Consider the following 18398-nt stretch of genomic DNA (forward strand, 5'->3'; position numbering starts at 1 on the left):
AAAAACTTTATAAAAACACGAATCGACTTTAAAAAACACTTAAAAAACAGAAAATAATTTATTACTATTATCTATAAAAAAATTAAACTCATTGCAAGCGAAATATATTAATGCCTCATAAAATTACTACCGAAATAAGTTAGGCGCGGCAAGACTTCAAAAATTGTTTTATACATATGGTAATACTTTTTCTGCTTTTGAACTTCCTATTATTATAATTTCCTGCTTCTTAGTGTTATTTTTTTAAGTTGGTCCATATTTTTTCTTTCCTATCGGGTGATCGATTAGCCTTATTTATTGAACTTCTTATGCTGTGTGTATACAGGGTGTCTCAAAAGTCTCCTGACTTAGGGTAACTGTTATTGTCAGAGTTGCAACAAAATGTAAGAGGGGAAACCGTCTCCAAATATGATGTTTTCAATCTAAAGTGAAAGAACTTTTTAAATCGGACGAGCCGTTTGGGCTGTTTGTTAAATGAAAGTGCAACGTTGCCATTTACCTGCACCCACGACATAAGTGAATGAAGTTCTGTCTTTTACGCTAACGTGTCGATGGCGAGCCTCCATTTCAAACAGTAAGTTCATGTACTTATGTTGTGGGTGCAGGTAAATGGCAACGTTGCATTTTCATTTAACATTGGGCACATAAAGAGTCATGTACTTATGTTGTGGGTCCAGGTAAATGGCAACGTTGCATTTTCATTTAACATTGTGGGCATAAAGAGTATACAGCCCAAAAAGCTCGTCCGATTTACATCATATTTGGAGACGGTGTCTTCTCTTACATTTTATTAAAACTCTGATAATAACAGAGTTACCCTATGTCAGGGAACTTTTGAGACACTCTGTACGTAAATCTTCATAAAGCACTAATTATTGAATTCTTTTTCGTGTTATAATAGGCAAAGAAAAGTGGAATAGTTGTACTGTTACTTCAATCTTACATAATAGAGTAGGCTTTGGCTAGCTGGGGCTCTGCCCCCAGTCCCCCGTGTTTGCTCAGACTGCAGCCTCGCATCTCTTAGGTATCAGCCTTTTTGTCAAGAGTGAATTTCGTGCACTTGTTCTTAATATTTCCAGAATTGGGTGAGCTGGGGGCTGTGCCTCCAGACCCCTGCGTTTGCTCGGCATACGGTCTTGCACCTCTTAAACCCACAGTTGTACCGAATTTCGAGTTTCTTTTCGTCTTTCAGCTACCTAAAAGATAAGATTTTGTATTCCAAGAAAACACCCATTAAAAAAAAAATAAAAAAATAAAACATGAGGATTTTTCATTTTTCCTTTAGACCCACCCCCCGCTTAAAAAATAAAAATATTCACTTTTGACAATTTTCCTATGGGTTAGTCCCGGAAGGCTATAATCATGCCAAATTTTATCATTCTAATCCTGCCGGAAATGCCTAAACATTTTGGAGTGTAAAAGATGTCCCATATAAATAACATGGGAATGATTTTCCAGTTCCCCATAAAACCTCTCTACAGTTGGAAATTAATATTTTGAGTAATTTACTTAGTAACGTCAACGAAAACGTACAAGTAAACTGAATTTCAAATGCTCCATTTAAATAACACGGGAATTTCTTCATCCCCCCTTTAGACACCCATAAAAATTAAAAATATTCACTTTTGGCAGTTTTCTTATAGATTAGTCCAGGAAAGCTACAATCATGCCAAATTTCAAAGTTCCACATCAAACGGGAGTACCCGTTATTATATGTCAGTTCATATAGTTTTATATATAGTTAGGATAATGCAACTAAAGTTACAGTTTATTTCATGTGGAAATTTATTTATTTATTTTTTTTTTCAGAGACTGAGGCAATCTGAAGCGGAAAGTCCTACGCATGTTGACAATAAAGAACTTGTAAGCCGTATCCAACAAGATAAACCGGAAATACAAACGCCGAAGGAACAACTGAAGCCAAAGGTAATATTTTATGCTCTGATCTTATTTTATCATTTTGCCGTTTCTTTTCTTTGTGTGGACTGAACAGATCGTCATAAGACCATGGTGATTTATGACATAAGATGATGATCGTGACTGCTTGGTGCTGAGGAGAGAAAAGGGAGTAAATTGGGACTTTTTCTACATATTTACACTACTCATAGATACACCTTATTCGCTCCACTTTCACATACCACTTTTACACTTTTTCCACCATACTGTGTTAGATTATAGCTTTTCTCCAAGTTTTATTCGTGTCCATCAACGTATATAGTGCTCCTTCACTAAAATATTTTGTTTCATTCTACAAAAGGATTGACTTCCGTAAATTGTTTGTGTTTATCAAAAGAAGAAACTTGAGTATAATAATAAATAATAATAGAAATTGAACCCACACTTTAAATAATGGAAAGGCTACTTAACAATACAAGGGAGGGGGAATGAGAATGGGCACACGTATATTGTAATACCAGAATACCAGAAATATAATTAATTAAATATACCAGAAATACTAGATGTAATATAGCAACCATGGAGATGTCCCCCTAGAATATTTTCTTCAGGCGCCCCTGGGAATGACAAAGTGAAGTAAGATTATACCACGTTATTTTTTCTATAGAACACATTTAAAACCACATTTGGACGTTAAAGGAAAATGTATACCAGATTTGGCAATATGTTACGTTGAGTCTTGTGAGAAGGGCATCCGTTAGAAATGGTAATGGCGATACCGAATACTGCTAGACGTAAAATACACAGCGTGATCAGAGTTTTGCAGACTCAAGGAAAGCGTCCATCGGAGATCCATCGAGAAATAATGTCTGTGTACGGAAACGGAGTGAATCGACAAAATGTGGCGAAGTAGTGCCGTGACTCCCCAGGAGGTCTGTGTGATATACATGATGAAAGGAAGCACCGGGAATTCATTCAGCAAATGTCACCAAGAAGTTGCTTGCACATTTTCAATGGGACATCCTTGAACATCCACCATACAATCTTGCACCCAGTGACTACCATCTGTTCCTTTACTTAAGGACGACGATGATAGTCAGGGAAGAAGTCACAACGTATGTGTTCACTGGACGTTTACGATTCTGGGATACAGAAACTTGTTGCACGATTGATCAGAAATTGGGACAATGGTGACAGTTATGTGGAGAAATAGGTTTTGTGCCAGTGTATCCTGTGTACCTTTCTTGCGTCCAATACATTTCATGTATACCTTATTTTTCGTTTGTATCTTTACTTCCCTAACAAGCCTCGTATTTTCCGATTTTGTTATCCGATGTTCCGATTTTGTAAGTCTTTGTTTGGTTTATATGATCTTAAGCCCATTTCTACATAGGGACGAAAGATACATATATACATATTGAATCAAAGCTACAACAAAGAAGTTAGTTAACATCTTGCTTGTGTAAAATGTATCCAAGACCGGAATTCGATTCCCGACGGGAGCTCATGTGGTTCGGATTCCACATTAATTAGTAGATCCCGTCTCATATAGCCTCGCTGCTAAAAGGGACGTTAAACTCAAATTCAACGAATCATGTTAAAAATGTATCCTTGACCCTTAGTTAACTATTCTTTTGACGCTAAACCGATTGAAAAAAAAAATCTTGATACAGGGTTTCTATCGGTCATGAATGTCACAAAATCAGAAAACGGTCATGAAAGTCACGAAATTTAGCTTTTGGGTCACGACTTTTTTTAGCTACAAATGTAAGTACAGATTGGAAAATTTCGTTCTATAAAACGTCAAAATTCACCACCAAAAATGTCTGTGGTCGACTTTAGACGCTACCAAATCGCAAGCAAATTACGTTTCTATCGCATGGATGAAAATTCGGTCTAACTCGCACCCAAATTTGCTTTTGAGAATGTTAGGATATTTTATGATTTGGTGAAGAAAAGGTCACGAAATTTCATTTTGGAATTTTAGTAGACACCCTGTGATATATTTTACCATTTTTGCAGATATATCAGTTAGGAATTCTTTGCAGATATCCTGCCATTGCATTTTTGAACTAATGATTAGATTTTTTTTTTTTGGTTAACATTTTTAAACTAGGAATGTGAATTTCAAGTTCTAAAAATGAGTTATCATGACATTTTTTAAACCAGTATAATTTAGAAACAATATTTTTTTTACATATTATTTATTCGGATTAAAATATTTTAAAGGAAACTAGTATGTAAGCTATCAACTGAACGATCGTTAAAAAAATATATATTAAATAACGAAATATAAAAAAAAAAATATTTATATATAGAATGTCAAAATATCAGAAAGTGTCAAGATACTGAAAAATAGCAAATACCGAAAATTTTTAAATATCTTCTTCTTGTTCACCACAACCATAGGTTGGTGGGCAACATGGACATTTTAAAATTTTTCTTTCGCTTGGAAGAGCTGTCTTATACTTTGATAAAATCAAAACATTGAAGTTTTTTTTTTTTTTTTTTAATATCGAAAAATAAAAATACCGAAAACTAATAAATATATAAATGCCAAAAAAATCGAAAGATATCAAAATACGGACAAATCACTAAATATCAATATCTAAGTATATCATCAGAATATGGGAAAATTGAAAAGATCCAATGGAAAATTACGAAAATACTAAAACGTGTTGAAAAATATCTAAATATCGAATAACAAAATATCGAAAAATATTAAAATTCCGAAATTATAGAATATAAAAATATCGAAAACTACGAAAATACCGAAAAATATGAAAAGTATCGAAATACCGATCAATCTCTAAATTACGAATATCAAGGTATCTAAATATAGAATATCATAATGATCACAAATCTGTAAATATTAAATATTAAAATTTCGAAATACCGAAAAAATATTTGATTATAGAAAGTTTGAAACTATTAAATATCAAAATGTATTAAAATATCGAATAACTATTGAAAATATAGTACATACTGAAAATTATCGGTATATGTTGATCAGTAATACTTTTTGATACCGATATTGGAAATATTGATTGGTCCATATACTGAAATATCGCACAACACTACCCACTAGTACAGTGATGACCAAATGGTGTCACCCGGCTCCATGGGGTGTTTCACAGAATTTTCGAATTTAAAAATTAATATTATCCAATAGGTCTCTATACTTTACACGACGCATTCTGTTTTTTTTTTTTTTTTTTTTTTTTTTTTTTTGCCATGAAGCCTTATTAAAATGCGTATTACCATTAATTTTAAAAAAACTTTAATATCTAATAACTATGTCGAGGTGTCGTGAAAGTTCTATAAGGTATGTCGTCAGTCAAAAAAAGATTTGGAAACACTACTGTAGTACACCGTTAGAACGGAACAAACGTAAATACAGCACAAGTTACACGATTATTGCTGCTACTAGTCAAAAGATTTCTTCAGAGTTATGTAGTGGTACTGAATCGAGGTGTCAGTACAAGAATATACCTGCTCTTTCCTTGTTCTGTCAATACTATCATTAGACTTCATAGGTGTTATTGGTAAAATATACGAGGGATGATCAGAAAGTAAGGTTACAAAGCCTGGAGTGAAACGTGTATATATTATTTCATACAACCAATACAGTTAACAGATAGTACATACATTAGGTTATTTTTCGACATTAATCTCCATATCGGTTGACCAAAGTAAATCACTTAATAAATAGGAGGATTGATCGGAAAGTAAGGTTACAAAGTCTGCAGTGAAACATGTATATATTATATCATACAACCAATACAGACAACAGATAGTACATACATTAGGTTATTTTTCGACATCGTCTCCATATCGGTTGACCAAAGTAAATCACTTAATAAATAGGAGGATTGATCAGAAAGTAAGGTTACAAAGCCTGCAGTGAAACATGTATATATTATTTCCTACAACCAATACAGCCAACAGATAGTACATACATTAGGTTATTTTTCGACATTAATCTCCATATCGGTTGACCAAAGTAAATCCCTTAATAAATAGGAGGATTGATCGGAAAGTAAGGTTACAAAGTCTGCAGTGAAACATGTATATATTATATCATACAACCAATACAGACAACAGATAGTACATACATTAGGTTATTTTTCGACATCGTCTCCATATCGGTTGACCAAAGTAAATCACTTAATAAATAGGAGGATTGATCAGAAAGTAAGGTTACAAAGTCTGCAGTGAAACATGTATATATTATTTCCTACAACCAATACAGACAACAGATAGTACATACATTAGGTTATTTTTCGACATTAATCTCCATATCGGTTGACCAAAGTAAATCCCTTAATAAATAGGAGGATTGATCGGAAAGTAAGGTTACAAAGCCTGCAGTGAAACATGTATATATTATATCATACAACCAATACAGACAACAGATAGTACATACATTAGGTTATTTTTCGACATAGTCTCCATATCGGTTGACCAAAGTAAATCACTTAAATAGGAGGATTGAGCAGAAAGTAAGGTTACAAAGCCTACAGTGAAACATGTATATATTATATCATACAACCAATACAGACAACAGATAGTACATACATTAGGTTATTTTTCGACATCGTCTCCATATCGGTTGACCAAAGTAAATCACTTAATAAATAGGAGGATTGATCAGAAAGTAAGGTTACAAAGTCTGCAGTGAAACATGTATATATTATTTCCTACAACCAATACAGACAACAGATAGTACATACATTAGGTTATTTTTCGACATTAATCTCCATATCGGTTGACCAAAGTAAATCACTTAATAAATAGGAGGATTGATCGGAAAGTAAGGTTACAAAGCCTGCAGTGAAACATGTATATATTATTTCCTACAACCAATACAGCCAACAGATAGTACATACATTAGGTTATTTTTCGACATTAATCTCCATATCGGTTGACCAAAGTAAATCCCTTAATAAATAGGAGGATTGATCGGAAAGTAAGGTTACAAAGTCTGCAGTGAAACATGTATATATTATATCATACAACCAATACAGACAACAGATAGTACATACATTAGGTTATTTTTCGACATAGTCTCCATATCGGTTGACCAAAGTAAATCACTTAATAAATAGGAGGATTGATCGGAAAGTAAGGTTACAAAGCCTACAGTGAAACATGTATATATTATATCATACAACCAATACAGACAACAGATAGTACATACATTAGGTTATTTTTCGACATCGTCTCCATATCGGTTGACCAAAGTAAATCACTTAATAAATAGGAGGATTGATCAGAAAGTAAGGTTACAAAGTCTGCAGTGAAACATGTATATATTATTTCCTACAACCAATACAGACAACAGATAGTACATACATTAGGTTATTTTTCGACATTAATCTCCATATCGGTTGACCAAAGTAAATCACTTAATAAATAGGAGGATTGATCAGAAAGTAAGGTTACAAAGCCTGCAGTGAAACATGTATATATTATTTCCTACAACCAATACAGACAACAGATAGTACATACATTAGGTTATTTTTCGACATTAATCTCCATATCTGTTGACCAAAGTAAATCCCTTAATAAATAGGAGGATTGATCGGAAAGTAAGGTTACAAAGTCTGCAGTGAAACATGTATATATTATTTCATACAACCAATACAGCCAACAGATAGTACATACATTAGGTTATTTTTCGACATTGTCTCCATATCGGTTGACCAAAGTAAATCACTTAATAAATAGGAGGATTGATCAGAAAGTAAGGTTACAAAGCCTGCAGTGAAACATGTATATATTATTTCCTACAACCAATACAGCCAACAGATAGTACATACATTAGGTTATTTTTCGACATTAATCTCCATATCGGTTGACCAAAGTAAATCACTTAATAAATAGGAGGATTGATCAGAAAGTAAGGTTACAAAGCCTGCAGTGAAACATGTATATATTATTTCCTACAACCAATACAGCCAACAGATAGTACATACATTAGGTTATTTTTCGACATTAATCTCCATATCGGTTGACCAAAGTAAATCCCTTAATAAATAGGAGGATTGATCGGAAAGTAAGGTTACAAAGTCTGCAGTGAAACATGTATATATTATTTCATACAACCAATACAGCCAACAGATAGTACATACATTAGGTTATTTTTCGACATAGTCTCCATATCGGTTGACCAAAGTAAATCCCTTAATAAATAGGAGGATTGATCAGAAAGTAAGGTTACAAATCCTGCAGTGAAACATGTATATATTATTTCATACAACCAATACAGCCAACAGATAGTACATACATTACGTTATTTTTAGACATAGCCTCCATATCGGTTGACCAAAGTAAATCACTTAATAAATAGGAGGATTGATCAGAAAGTAAGGTTACAAAGCCTGCAGTGAAACGTGTATATATTATTTCCTACAACCAATACAGCCAACAGATAGTACATACATTAGGTTATTTTTCGACATCGTCTCCATATCGGTTGAGACACTTGTTGCATCGTGGGATGAGTTTGAAGATAACATGGTGGTAAAAATTCTGCATTCAATGACGTTGTGACGAAGTGTTTCACCTCCTCGTCTGAAGCGAAGCGACCTAACGACATTTCCAATTCTGCCAGCAGATGTCGTAACGTGATCCAGCTATTGTTCAGAATCACCTTCTCGACGCGAGCTGTGTTCATATCGCTTGATGCGGTGCTGGTCGGCCACTGCGCCCCTCGTAGGTGACGTTTTCTCTACCATTCTGCGACATGCTGACGAAACATTGCAGTCTCTCCATAAATCTCTAACAGCTGCCGGTGAATTTCAGCTACGGTTACATGTTTCGCCTACAGAAATCAAATAACTGAGCAGACTTCTTCGCGGGACCAGTTTTCCAAACGAGTCGCCATTTGTGTTTACTTACAACTAACGCCGTAGGTGGCGGATAGCTGAAACTCTGCACAGTTGCCAACTCCATGCATTAAAATTGCCGCACATTCCTCCTTCCTCTATAACATACAGAACTCCAGAAATATCGCCATTGTAACCTTAATTTCTGATCAACCCTCATATTATAATTAATGATGAAATTTGTTTCGGAATGTAGTTATTATACATTAATTTGTGTGAATTGAACAGTTTAGACTGGAACCAGTAATATTTTTCTTTTTCTTTTTTGTAAGCCTCGCCGTATAATGTCTTGGAGCAGCCGTGACGAAGATCAGAGTGCTAATGAAACAGTTCCACTTAGAAGCTCGTCTTCTGTGAGGTCTCTCTCCCCGCCCACCAGAATGTCACCAATTCGAGCGCCCAGCCCCATAGAAAGTAGTTCTTCTGAAGTAGCAACACCCAAACGTTTAATAAAGAGTCATAGCAGTGGAGGGAAGAAAATAGAAGATATTCAGCAAGAAGCCTCCGAGTCAACAGAGGAGGAGGACGAAAAAGAAATGAAAGAAGATGTAAAAGAAGACGATGATGATGATGATAAATCTGAAGAAGATGATAAAGATAAGGAATCAGTTTCTGATAGGTCATCAGATTCCAAAGTGGATGAGCCAGATTATCGATCAGTCGATAAGTAAGTACATAAGTATTGAAAGGTCATGAGAGGTCGATCATTATACCAACATCGAACAAATAAGATCGAATTATGTCTTCTATCTGTTTTTAATGCACTTAAAGCGTTTCTTGTACATCAGTGGAACTCATCGTTCAGTCTTGGGGGCTACGGTGGCTCAGTGGTAGAGCGTTTGTTTATGGTGCATGGAGGTCCTTGGTTCGATCCCTGCTCGCTGCAAGTAAATTTTGTGGTGGACAGACACGTGTGCGTGGGTTTTCTCGGGGTTCTCCCGTGGCCCCGCGTATCGTAGTCGCTAACGCTCTCGCCTTTGATGCGAGCGGTCCCGGGTTCGATTTCCGGTGGAAGGATTCGGTCGTCATTTTCATTTCATTGTTCAGTCTTGTTCAAAAATTAAAAAGAAAAAACAGCCCATCCACTTCTCTTTTTTCTTTATTTGAAAAGAAAAGAAATGTCATATTATCGCAATCGTACCTAATAACAATAAATAAAAATTATCATACCTAAAATTATCCGAAAGAACACATAATCAGCGAACAATTTCGAGGCACTCCTCACGTCTTCTTGAGTACATTTAAAGAAGAATTTGTTGCTACATAAAGATATCACGTAACAAGTTCTCTGCTTGTCTATCCTTTAGAATAAAAATTGTTAGATGAGTACGTAGTTCGATAGAAATATATATACTTTTCTTCTTGATTTATAGGTAATGTAAAAGTCTTATGTGTATTTCTGCGTAAAAGTACAAATTACAAATGTTCAATTAAAGATCTTGCACTTAAGCATTTACACATACTGAAGAAGTACGTAGTGTGTAATAAACTTAATGACTAGAAACTATGAACCAACTGTTAGTGTTAACTAGTTTTTTTCTTTTAAAAAAATCTCAGTATCAGAATCTAGTAGGTGAACAATCGAAAATCCGATTGCAGTAGGCTACGTCGAAATCAATTCTCTTCCTGAAACCAAACGAAGTGTAAGTTGTTCTTTAGATGCACCAAGGAAGACATGAGGAGTCCCTCGAAACAATTCAATGGTTTTGGGTGGAGATTTTCGGGTATGAGAATTTTTATTTACTGTTAATATATGTTTGCATTTCATTGTATCAATAAATAATACATGAGACTTCAATAGTTTAGCTTGAAGGAATATTTCACTTTGCCAAAGAAGATTCTTATTTAGATAAAAGTCGCCGACAATATAAACTTCAAGTTGAAGTTAATTTCTGTTTAGTAATAATACGAGGTGCATTCAGAAATATTCAACCTTTCGTCAGGAAAAATACATGTATTCAAAAAACATACAGCGATTTTAATCTCCCTCAAAGTAGTCCTCTTGGGAAGGCACACACCTCTCTCGTCGAAACACTTCTAGAACGCATCTTTCGGAATGCTATTGAGCTGGGCTGTGGTATTCTTCTAATCGGGCCGTGCATAATGTCTTCTCTGCAAATCGGGTCCTTTTCAGCGGCATTTTTACCTTTGGGAAGAGACAAAAAATACGTGACACCATGCTGGGGAGGTAAGGAGTCTGAATACTATGTTTAGCCAAGAGTTCTGTTCTTTTCCACCACACATTGATCCGTGAGACTTCGTGGTATCGTGCCTGTACACCTGTTGGATCTTGCAAATCGTCTCCACGTGGATATTGCCAAGTATTTAGCAAAACTTTATACGCCTGCTTAAGTAATGGTATAATGGGGAGATGAGAACTGATGGAATGTGATGGCACCCGTAACACGAATATGATTCTATATGCCTTCTTTAAAAGTGGATATCTAGCTGAACGTCCAGAATGCTTTGTAACTCCCAAGAAGTTCGCCTTCGATCTTGATGGTCCGAACGTTTGTGATCACTGTGGTGCGTCATTTTTCATTTGGTATTCATGGTGCAAGTTAATGGTTTGTTTTGAACATTTCGTCAATATCGACGATGTCCATTTTGTGAAGTGTAATACATATATCCCATAGAAGGTTGATCTCTGCACCTCTTGGACACGTATTTTCTGTCGCCCTCCTGATGCACATGGTGAGTCATTAGCAGCTAATATTTTTCCTGTCATCATTGTTTACACTACACTTTCAAATATGCCTTACCAGAGATTGCACTTCCGACCTCGCACTCACTCAAGGGGTTCCTTGTAAGCTCTTAAAATATATGATATCCCTAATCCGAACTCTAATTCCCTTTTGGGGGCCACGATGGGTCAGTTCACCTGTGGTGCAAGGGGTCTTTGGTTCGATTTCAGCTCACGGTCAAATGGGCTTTGTGCTGCACAGACACCGTGTTCATGGGTTTTCTCGGGGTTCTCCCACTTTCTTCATTCCACTATTTCATTGATTCCTCACCATCACCATCTCCTTTAGCCTAGACGGCATAATCGTGCGACATAAAACTAAAGATTTCATTTCATTTTATTTCTAATTCCCTTTTCAGTTTTATTGTACATTTTGAACCAGGGAGAGAAAGAAATCGCCATTCTATCCCTGTTCTATTAGAACTGGTCATTCGATTTGGACATCAGATATCTATGTTACGTAAATGAATTTGATTAGCCCGAAAGTGATGTAGATAAAAATTTAAACCATTGGCCTATATTATGTATAATAAGAGCTATTCGTATGTATAAATTTTGAGAATAAGCTGTAAATTAAAAAATTATGTTTGCCATAGAGAGCCAAAACTTTGTTCTACATATAAATGAGGAAAAGAAACACAAGCAAGAAAGAAAGAAAACTAATAACCCGTGAAGTACACATAAGGCAACTTACAGGTGTCACTGTGTTGTCATAATTCTCTGAGTCAGGAAGCTATGAATTTAAAAAAAAAAAAAAAAAAAAAAAAAGTAATTGCTTGTTGAGCTACGTGCCTTTCAATGTTTGGTGTTCCTAGATCATATGATAGCATTTTATCTATCAGCTTTCTCTGGGAGCCCTCCCGTTTCGTGCAGCTGTCCTTCCATCAGTTCTCAGTTCGGTCTCATTTTCAGTTGTTACTTGTTTCCCGCAGGATACAGGACATAACCACTCAACGTTAAACTAAAAAAATTTATATACTAATGAAAGAAAGGAAGAACCAATTCTTTCTTTTTTTTTTTTTTTATTTTACATACCAAATCCTTTATAGATGCGGATTCTAACATAAAAACTGAAAAAGTGACTGACTGGACCGGAACTCGAACCCGGGACCTCCGGCATACTGTGCCAATGCATTAACCACCCAATCCGCTTCCCAGAACAGCTACTCACTCTCTAGGTCAGTGCTCTTATCTTGGACCACGTAGATTGTATCACAGACCCTTGCTGTGATTGGACAATCCTGTGTCCTTATACCGAGCACCTTATGACTTGCGATTTCATATACTAATGAAAAGAAACAACCGATTTTTTATTTTACACACCAAATCCTCCATGGTGCGAATTTTGACACAAAGAGTACGTAATAATAATGATAGTGATAAACAGATATTGCAACTTTACCGCACCTTTTACACAGAAACGATTGGTTGTACGAAAAAAGATATTTTTTTATGTAGAATTCTATGAACTACAATATTTCTCAAAAGAATTTTCCTCCTGAAATTGATAATTTTCGAGATAATTGCTAAAAACAAGAATTACCGCCCTATCATCCGCTTTCCGCTTCAATAAAATCCAATGCAAATTGACTGTACTTTTCAGAATATACTAAGAACATCAAAGTAAAGATCTCCACGAAAATCTAGCTTGGTCGGAATTTTCAGTTTTGTCGCCATCCCCCCCCCCCCCATTTTCCTGGACTGGGAGGCTCCTAACTGAGGAAACTTTAATGAAACTAGTTTTCACTGGTTACATCCATCATGAATCGAGAAAAATATTTTGAATAAAATGTATTTACTTTTCCTTGTAGAATACAAATCTGAAATAAAAAATGGGAATCTCTATTTGAGGTTTTTAAATTATCCTTATTCTGCTCCCAGGAGAGAGAACAAGCTAATTTTGTCACAGATGAATTTCCTTCTCCAAAATATTAACTTTTTATATTGAACATTTTTTCCGTCCAATGCTTATTTTTCCAGATATTTTGCAGTCTCAAGTTGAAAACCTCACCCTACTTTTGTTCAGACATGATTCAGCGTATATGTTTAAAACAATTGATTCTACGGAGTTTTTATGAAAAAAAGTCGAACGACTTTTTTGTAGAAGTTTTAAAACTACAATTTTCCTCGAAAAATTTAAATCAAGATAATTGACCCCCCCCCCTCCTACACGCCAAAGATCACCTTTTAGTATATGCTGAAAACACCAAAATAAAGATCTCCACAAAAAATACAACTTGTTCCGAAACATTTCGAAATTTGGCCTTTTTTTCTATTTTTTCTAGGCTATTTTTCTTGATTAGAAAATATCTTATTTCATTGATCATAATTTTGTTGTAGGTTGCAGGAAACACTAAAGAAAAATCCCGAAATTATTTCCCAGCTAAGAGAAGATTTGAAGGACCTTTTGAACACTAAGCTACAAGAACTTGGGATTGATCCAAATGCTTCAGGAATACCGAAGAAGCTATATACAAGAAAAATGTCTCAACTCGCCGATCACCAAAGAGCGCTTTCTAAGGTAAGTTCTACTTGTTACAAATACTTCAAACATTAAGAAACGAAAACCTATATTAGTTTTGCGTGTTATTTATGCCAACATTAAATAACAATAAAAATCAATTTCTCTGGTCTCTCTTTGTATAAGCACAGAAAAAGAAAAGATTGGTTGATCCTATCCACGGAATGAATTGTGTGAAACAGATGTCTTATTTCTTACGACATCAGTATAATCCTCATCAGTTGCTGCTTAGCGATGATAATGTGACGATGAGTCAATTGTCAAAGCGCGACAAATGGAGCATACTATCAGCAAACTGGTGCTGCTTTTGATTTTCTCCGGCAACATTCGGAAGGATTTGTAGATGTACGGGTAATAATTTGGCTTCCAAAAATCATTATGTAAATATGTAGTAATTTTGAATGTTTTCACTTTTTGGTTCATACAGATAAGATAAAAGTAATATACAAAAGTATTATTATTTTCGAAATACAAAAATGAGGTAAGTATTAACTCTGTATGTACGAATGAGTTATCAAAGTAGAAAGAACAGGTTCAACTTTATTTCTGAATATCATTTTTTTAAGGTTAATTTTACAGAAATTTCAGTTATCGCAATACGAGAATTTTCAATTTTTACAGTTAATTTTATATTATGTTTGTAGTCGAAGCATAAAATTTTACTTCTAACATTACACTATTATTATTATTATTATTATTATTATTATTATTATTATTATTATTATTATTATTATTATTATTATTATTATTATTATTATTATTTGTTATTGTAGTAAATGTAATAGTAGCAGCAATAGTAATAGCTATTGCAAAAAATTGGGCTCATATGTAATATATACAGGGTGTTTCAAAACAACATCGACAACGTTTGTGAGGTGATTCCTAACACCAAGATAAAACAAAAAGTATAGACCAACCTGGGTGCACAAATGCTTCCTTACTGAGTTATAGGTTGCCGAAAACATGAAAAGATGAACTTTAAAGATCATAGCTCCAATACTATGGGACCTACTGTAGTCGCGTCATGACTTTATTTAGGTACTAGTATGTGCCGTATCCAAATATCTGTTTCAGAATCATGCTGGACTTCCGCAACAATTTTTGTACAGGCATTTGGTGAGTACTTCCAATTATATGTACGTAGCCAAACTGCCTCTATAAAAATTGTTGCGTGAGTACCTTAGGATTCTGAAAGATGTATTTTTGGATAGCACAGATATTAGTTCCTAAGTAAAGTGTTAGCCTGACTACGGTAGGTCGCATAGATCTTGAGCTATTGACCTTTAAACTTAATTTTTTCATGTTTTCGACAGTGTGTAACTCCGAAAGAAAGCATTTGTGCACCCAGGTTGGTCTATACTTTTTGTCTTATCTTGGTATCAGGAATCACCTCTCAAATGTTGTCGGTGTTGTTTTGAAACACCCTGTGTATTTTTTATACCTGTAACGAAACTGCTTCAATAATCAAAATACAGAGTTTTATAAAAGAACATTACATTTAATAACATAAGAAGCACTACAAATAAAATAAACAATCAAGATAAGCAATTTCGAAGAAAGTCTCATTCATAAAGACAAAAATTCTGTAGACTGCGACTTTTATGCGGGAAATTCTTTGGTGAATGTTTTTACTTCAAATTTAAGGTGCGACTTTTGTGCGAGGGCGACTATTACGCGGTAAACACGGTATATTTTAAATTCCTTTTGGTGCTTCCATTTTACTATTTTCTCACGATATCTTACTTTTCCGATTTTGCAGAAAGTTAAACGTACCGAATTCTTTCACTTTTCCAAAATCCATCCTACAGAAAAGTATGTATTGCTGCATTGATACATGAAAGATAGACTGTCTTCATTTCGTAGATAATTGTTACTATACTGTGCATTCCGGCAAGACTACAAGAGATGATTGACAAAATAATTGACACTGGGAAACTATATGTAATGGAAATCAACATCGAAAAATCGAAAGTTATGAGAATATCTCTTGGAAATGCGCCCTTTGGGTCAGAGTAGAACAAAGAGATTTTGAAGAAGTCGATAATATCAATTATCTGGTATGTATTTTGACGAAAGACGCTTACTGCACTAAAGAGATCACGTCAAGAATTGCCATTGCCAATGAGGCATTTAATAAGAAAAGATCACTCTTAACTAGCAGGCTCAATATTGGACTTAAAAAGAAGTTGGTCAAGTGCTATTATTAAGAAGAGGGAGAGAAGCTTGTTGGGACATTGGCTAAGAAGGAACTGTATCATGAGGGACGTCCTCGAGGGTATGGTGACAGGAAAGAGAGGGAGGTTACCCTCTCTCTATATATATTTTCTTAACTCTTTATTCAAGGTCTTACAAAATAGTATTTTCTTCCTCCTAAAGTCCTCTTTCACCATTCCTATTCTTGCTTTTATTTCACGTTCACACCTCATATCGGCACTAATAATACTAGACCAGGTATCAGGTATTTTGTCCAGGTATCAAAAAAACTAGACACCTCTTCTATTTTCTCCCCTCCTGCTTCTGTATTTGACACCGACCGCTTTGTTCCAGTCACCATGCGGTTTGCCTTTCAAACATTTATTTTCATCCCATATTCTTTACAACCCTTTCCCAAGTTCCACTGGAAGCAGGCAGTGGTTGAAATTTTGTAAATGAACAACAAAGCTAGAACAGCAAAAGTTGGGTCTGATTTTGAACATAACCTCGTATTGTGCATCGTATATAGCAGGAACCGATGGCTTGATTCTGTAATCCATCTCACGTGAAGATGAAATACTATGGTTGCGAATTGTCTATGCTGTGAGGACTGATATTCCATAATGGTGTGTGCGTCCGGTAACTTTACCGGATTTAAGCCGCGCTCGTGATTCGGAGCTCATGGTTAATAACTGTTCTGTCCTCATAACCTTGGTATTACATAAAGTTCAAAAACTCAAAGTTATGTGAGTAAAACAATCTTCATTATTAGCCAGCAAATAATGTCTGAAAGATCGAACTGGAATTAAGATTCGCCAAAGTGAAATTATTTATTTATTTTTAATGTGTCTAAAACTTCGTTTATTTGTTTGTTATAGAAGCACAAGAGATTTTTCGACATACGGCAGAAATGTGAAGAAGAACTGGAAAGGAAATTATTGTCAAAAGAGGAGAAACCAAAAGAACAAGAAGAAAATATAATTGTTGAAGATAACCAGAGAGTGTTTGGAAAATTTATGAGTAATGTCAAGATGCGGGCGTTCAATGTATTAAAAAGATCAAGAGATGTTACCTTCAGGCCTAAAGGTTTGTAGGAGAAAGCTTCTGGGAAGAAATAAATCTAAAGTGTAGAGTAGTGTAGTTATTATACGTGTCATTTCAATATTCTTTGTAACAAATAAAATACACGAAGTACGAAGCGTGTCCATAAAATGAGGTCTCCATTTCTTTTTCACATAGAAAGCACGGTTATTGGCAACAAATATTACATCGATGGAAAGACTGAAATTTCAGCTATTTTTCGACGTAATCACTGTTGCGATCGATGCACTTTTGCATGCACTGTGGCATTTTTTGTATACCCTTGTCATAGAATTCTCCCGCCACGTTGCGCAAGTAGCACTCGACCTCGTTTTCCAACTCGTCCGCGGTCTGGAAATGCATTCCACCCAGGTGTGCCTTCAACTCAGGAAACAGATAAAATCACTAGGTGCTAAGTCTGGGTCGTAGGGGCGATGGGGGAGGATGTCCCATCCGAATTGAACCAGGAGATCGTCTGTTGCACGGGCAGGATGGAGACGAGGATTGTCGCGTTTTTGACGTCCATATACTGTTGACCCATGCACTGCGCATAACTGACGATGAATGTCAATCGGAATCGTGCACTTTGCACTCAAAAACCTGATCACTGCACGCAACTCGTACCTGGCGTGAGAAGCGAGAGGGAGCTCCATCGCGAATGGCTGCCTACTCCAAACTGAGCGTTGCAGCGGGCTCTGTTTGGTGGTGATGTTAAAAGAAAAAACCAAGCTACAGACCAGTATTACCAGATCTCGCATCAAAAGCGTTCCTCACGGCTCCAGCGTCTTGGAAACCTTATTTTACGGATTCGCCTCGTATGTTCAGAAAGTCTACAGCTCTAAATAGACATTTATAGATAAGCACGAGTTTCTTCAACTTTAGGGGCAGTAAACTTCATTACAACCGTAATTAATATATGAACTTTTCAAATGTAAGCGAAAATGATTTCGCTGAGAAGAAAGAAATTTAACGCATGAAGGTTTTGTACTCATTGGTATTAAATTCTCCTTTTCTTTCACCTGCAGTTTCGTTTGCACTATTTTGAATTTGCATGACGAGGTTGTTTTTGTTTACC

The 18398-nt window shown here is 35.4% G+C and overlaps 1 protein-coding gene across 7 annotated transcripts in view; it reads left to right on the forward strand.

The window, feature by feature from the left end:
• DZIP1 (DAZ interacting zinc finger protein 1) overlaps positions 1 to 18398 on the forward strand; it is a 91777-nt gene that overhangs the window by 52284 nt on the left and 21095 nt on the right. For all 7 annotated transcript variants that reach the window (XM_081769980.1, XM_081769983.1, XM_081769979.1 and 4 more), the window contains exons 10-13: positions 1810 to 1926; positions 9059 to 9453; positions 13870 to 14050; positions 17122 to 17329. In XM_081769980.1, the coding sequence (XP_081626106.1) occupies positions 1810 to 1926; positions 9059 to 9453; positions 13870 to 14050; positions 17122 to 17329 (901 nt within the window). The remainder of the gene's footprint in view (positions 1 to 1809; positions 1927 to 9058; positions 9454 to 13869; positions 14051 to 17121; positions 17330 to 18398) is intronic.

The sequence above is a fragment of the Thermobia domestica genome, chromosome 8, assembly GCF_964235325.1.
Source record: "Thermobia domestica chromosome 8, izTheDome1.hap1.1, whole genome shotgun sequence".
In the NCBI taxonomy this organism is placed as follows: Eukaryota; Metazoa; Arthropoda; class Insecta; order Zygentoma; family Lepismatidae; genus Thermobia; species Thermobia domestica.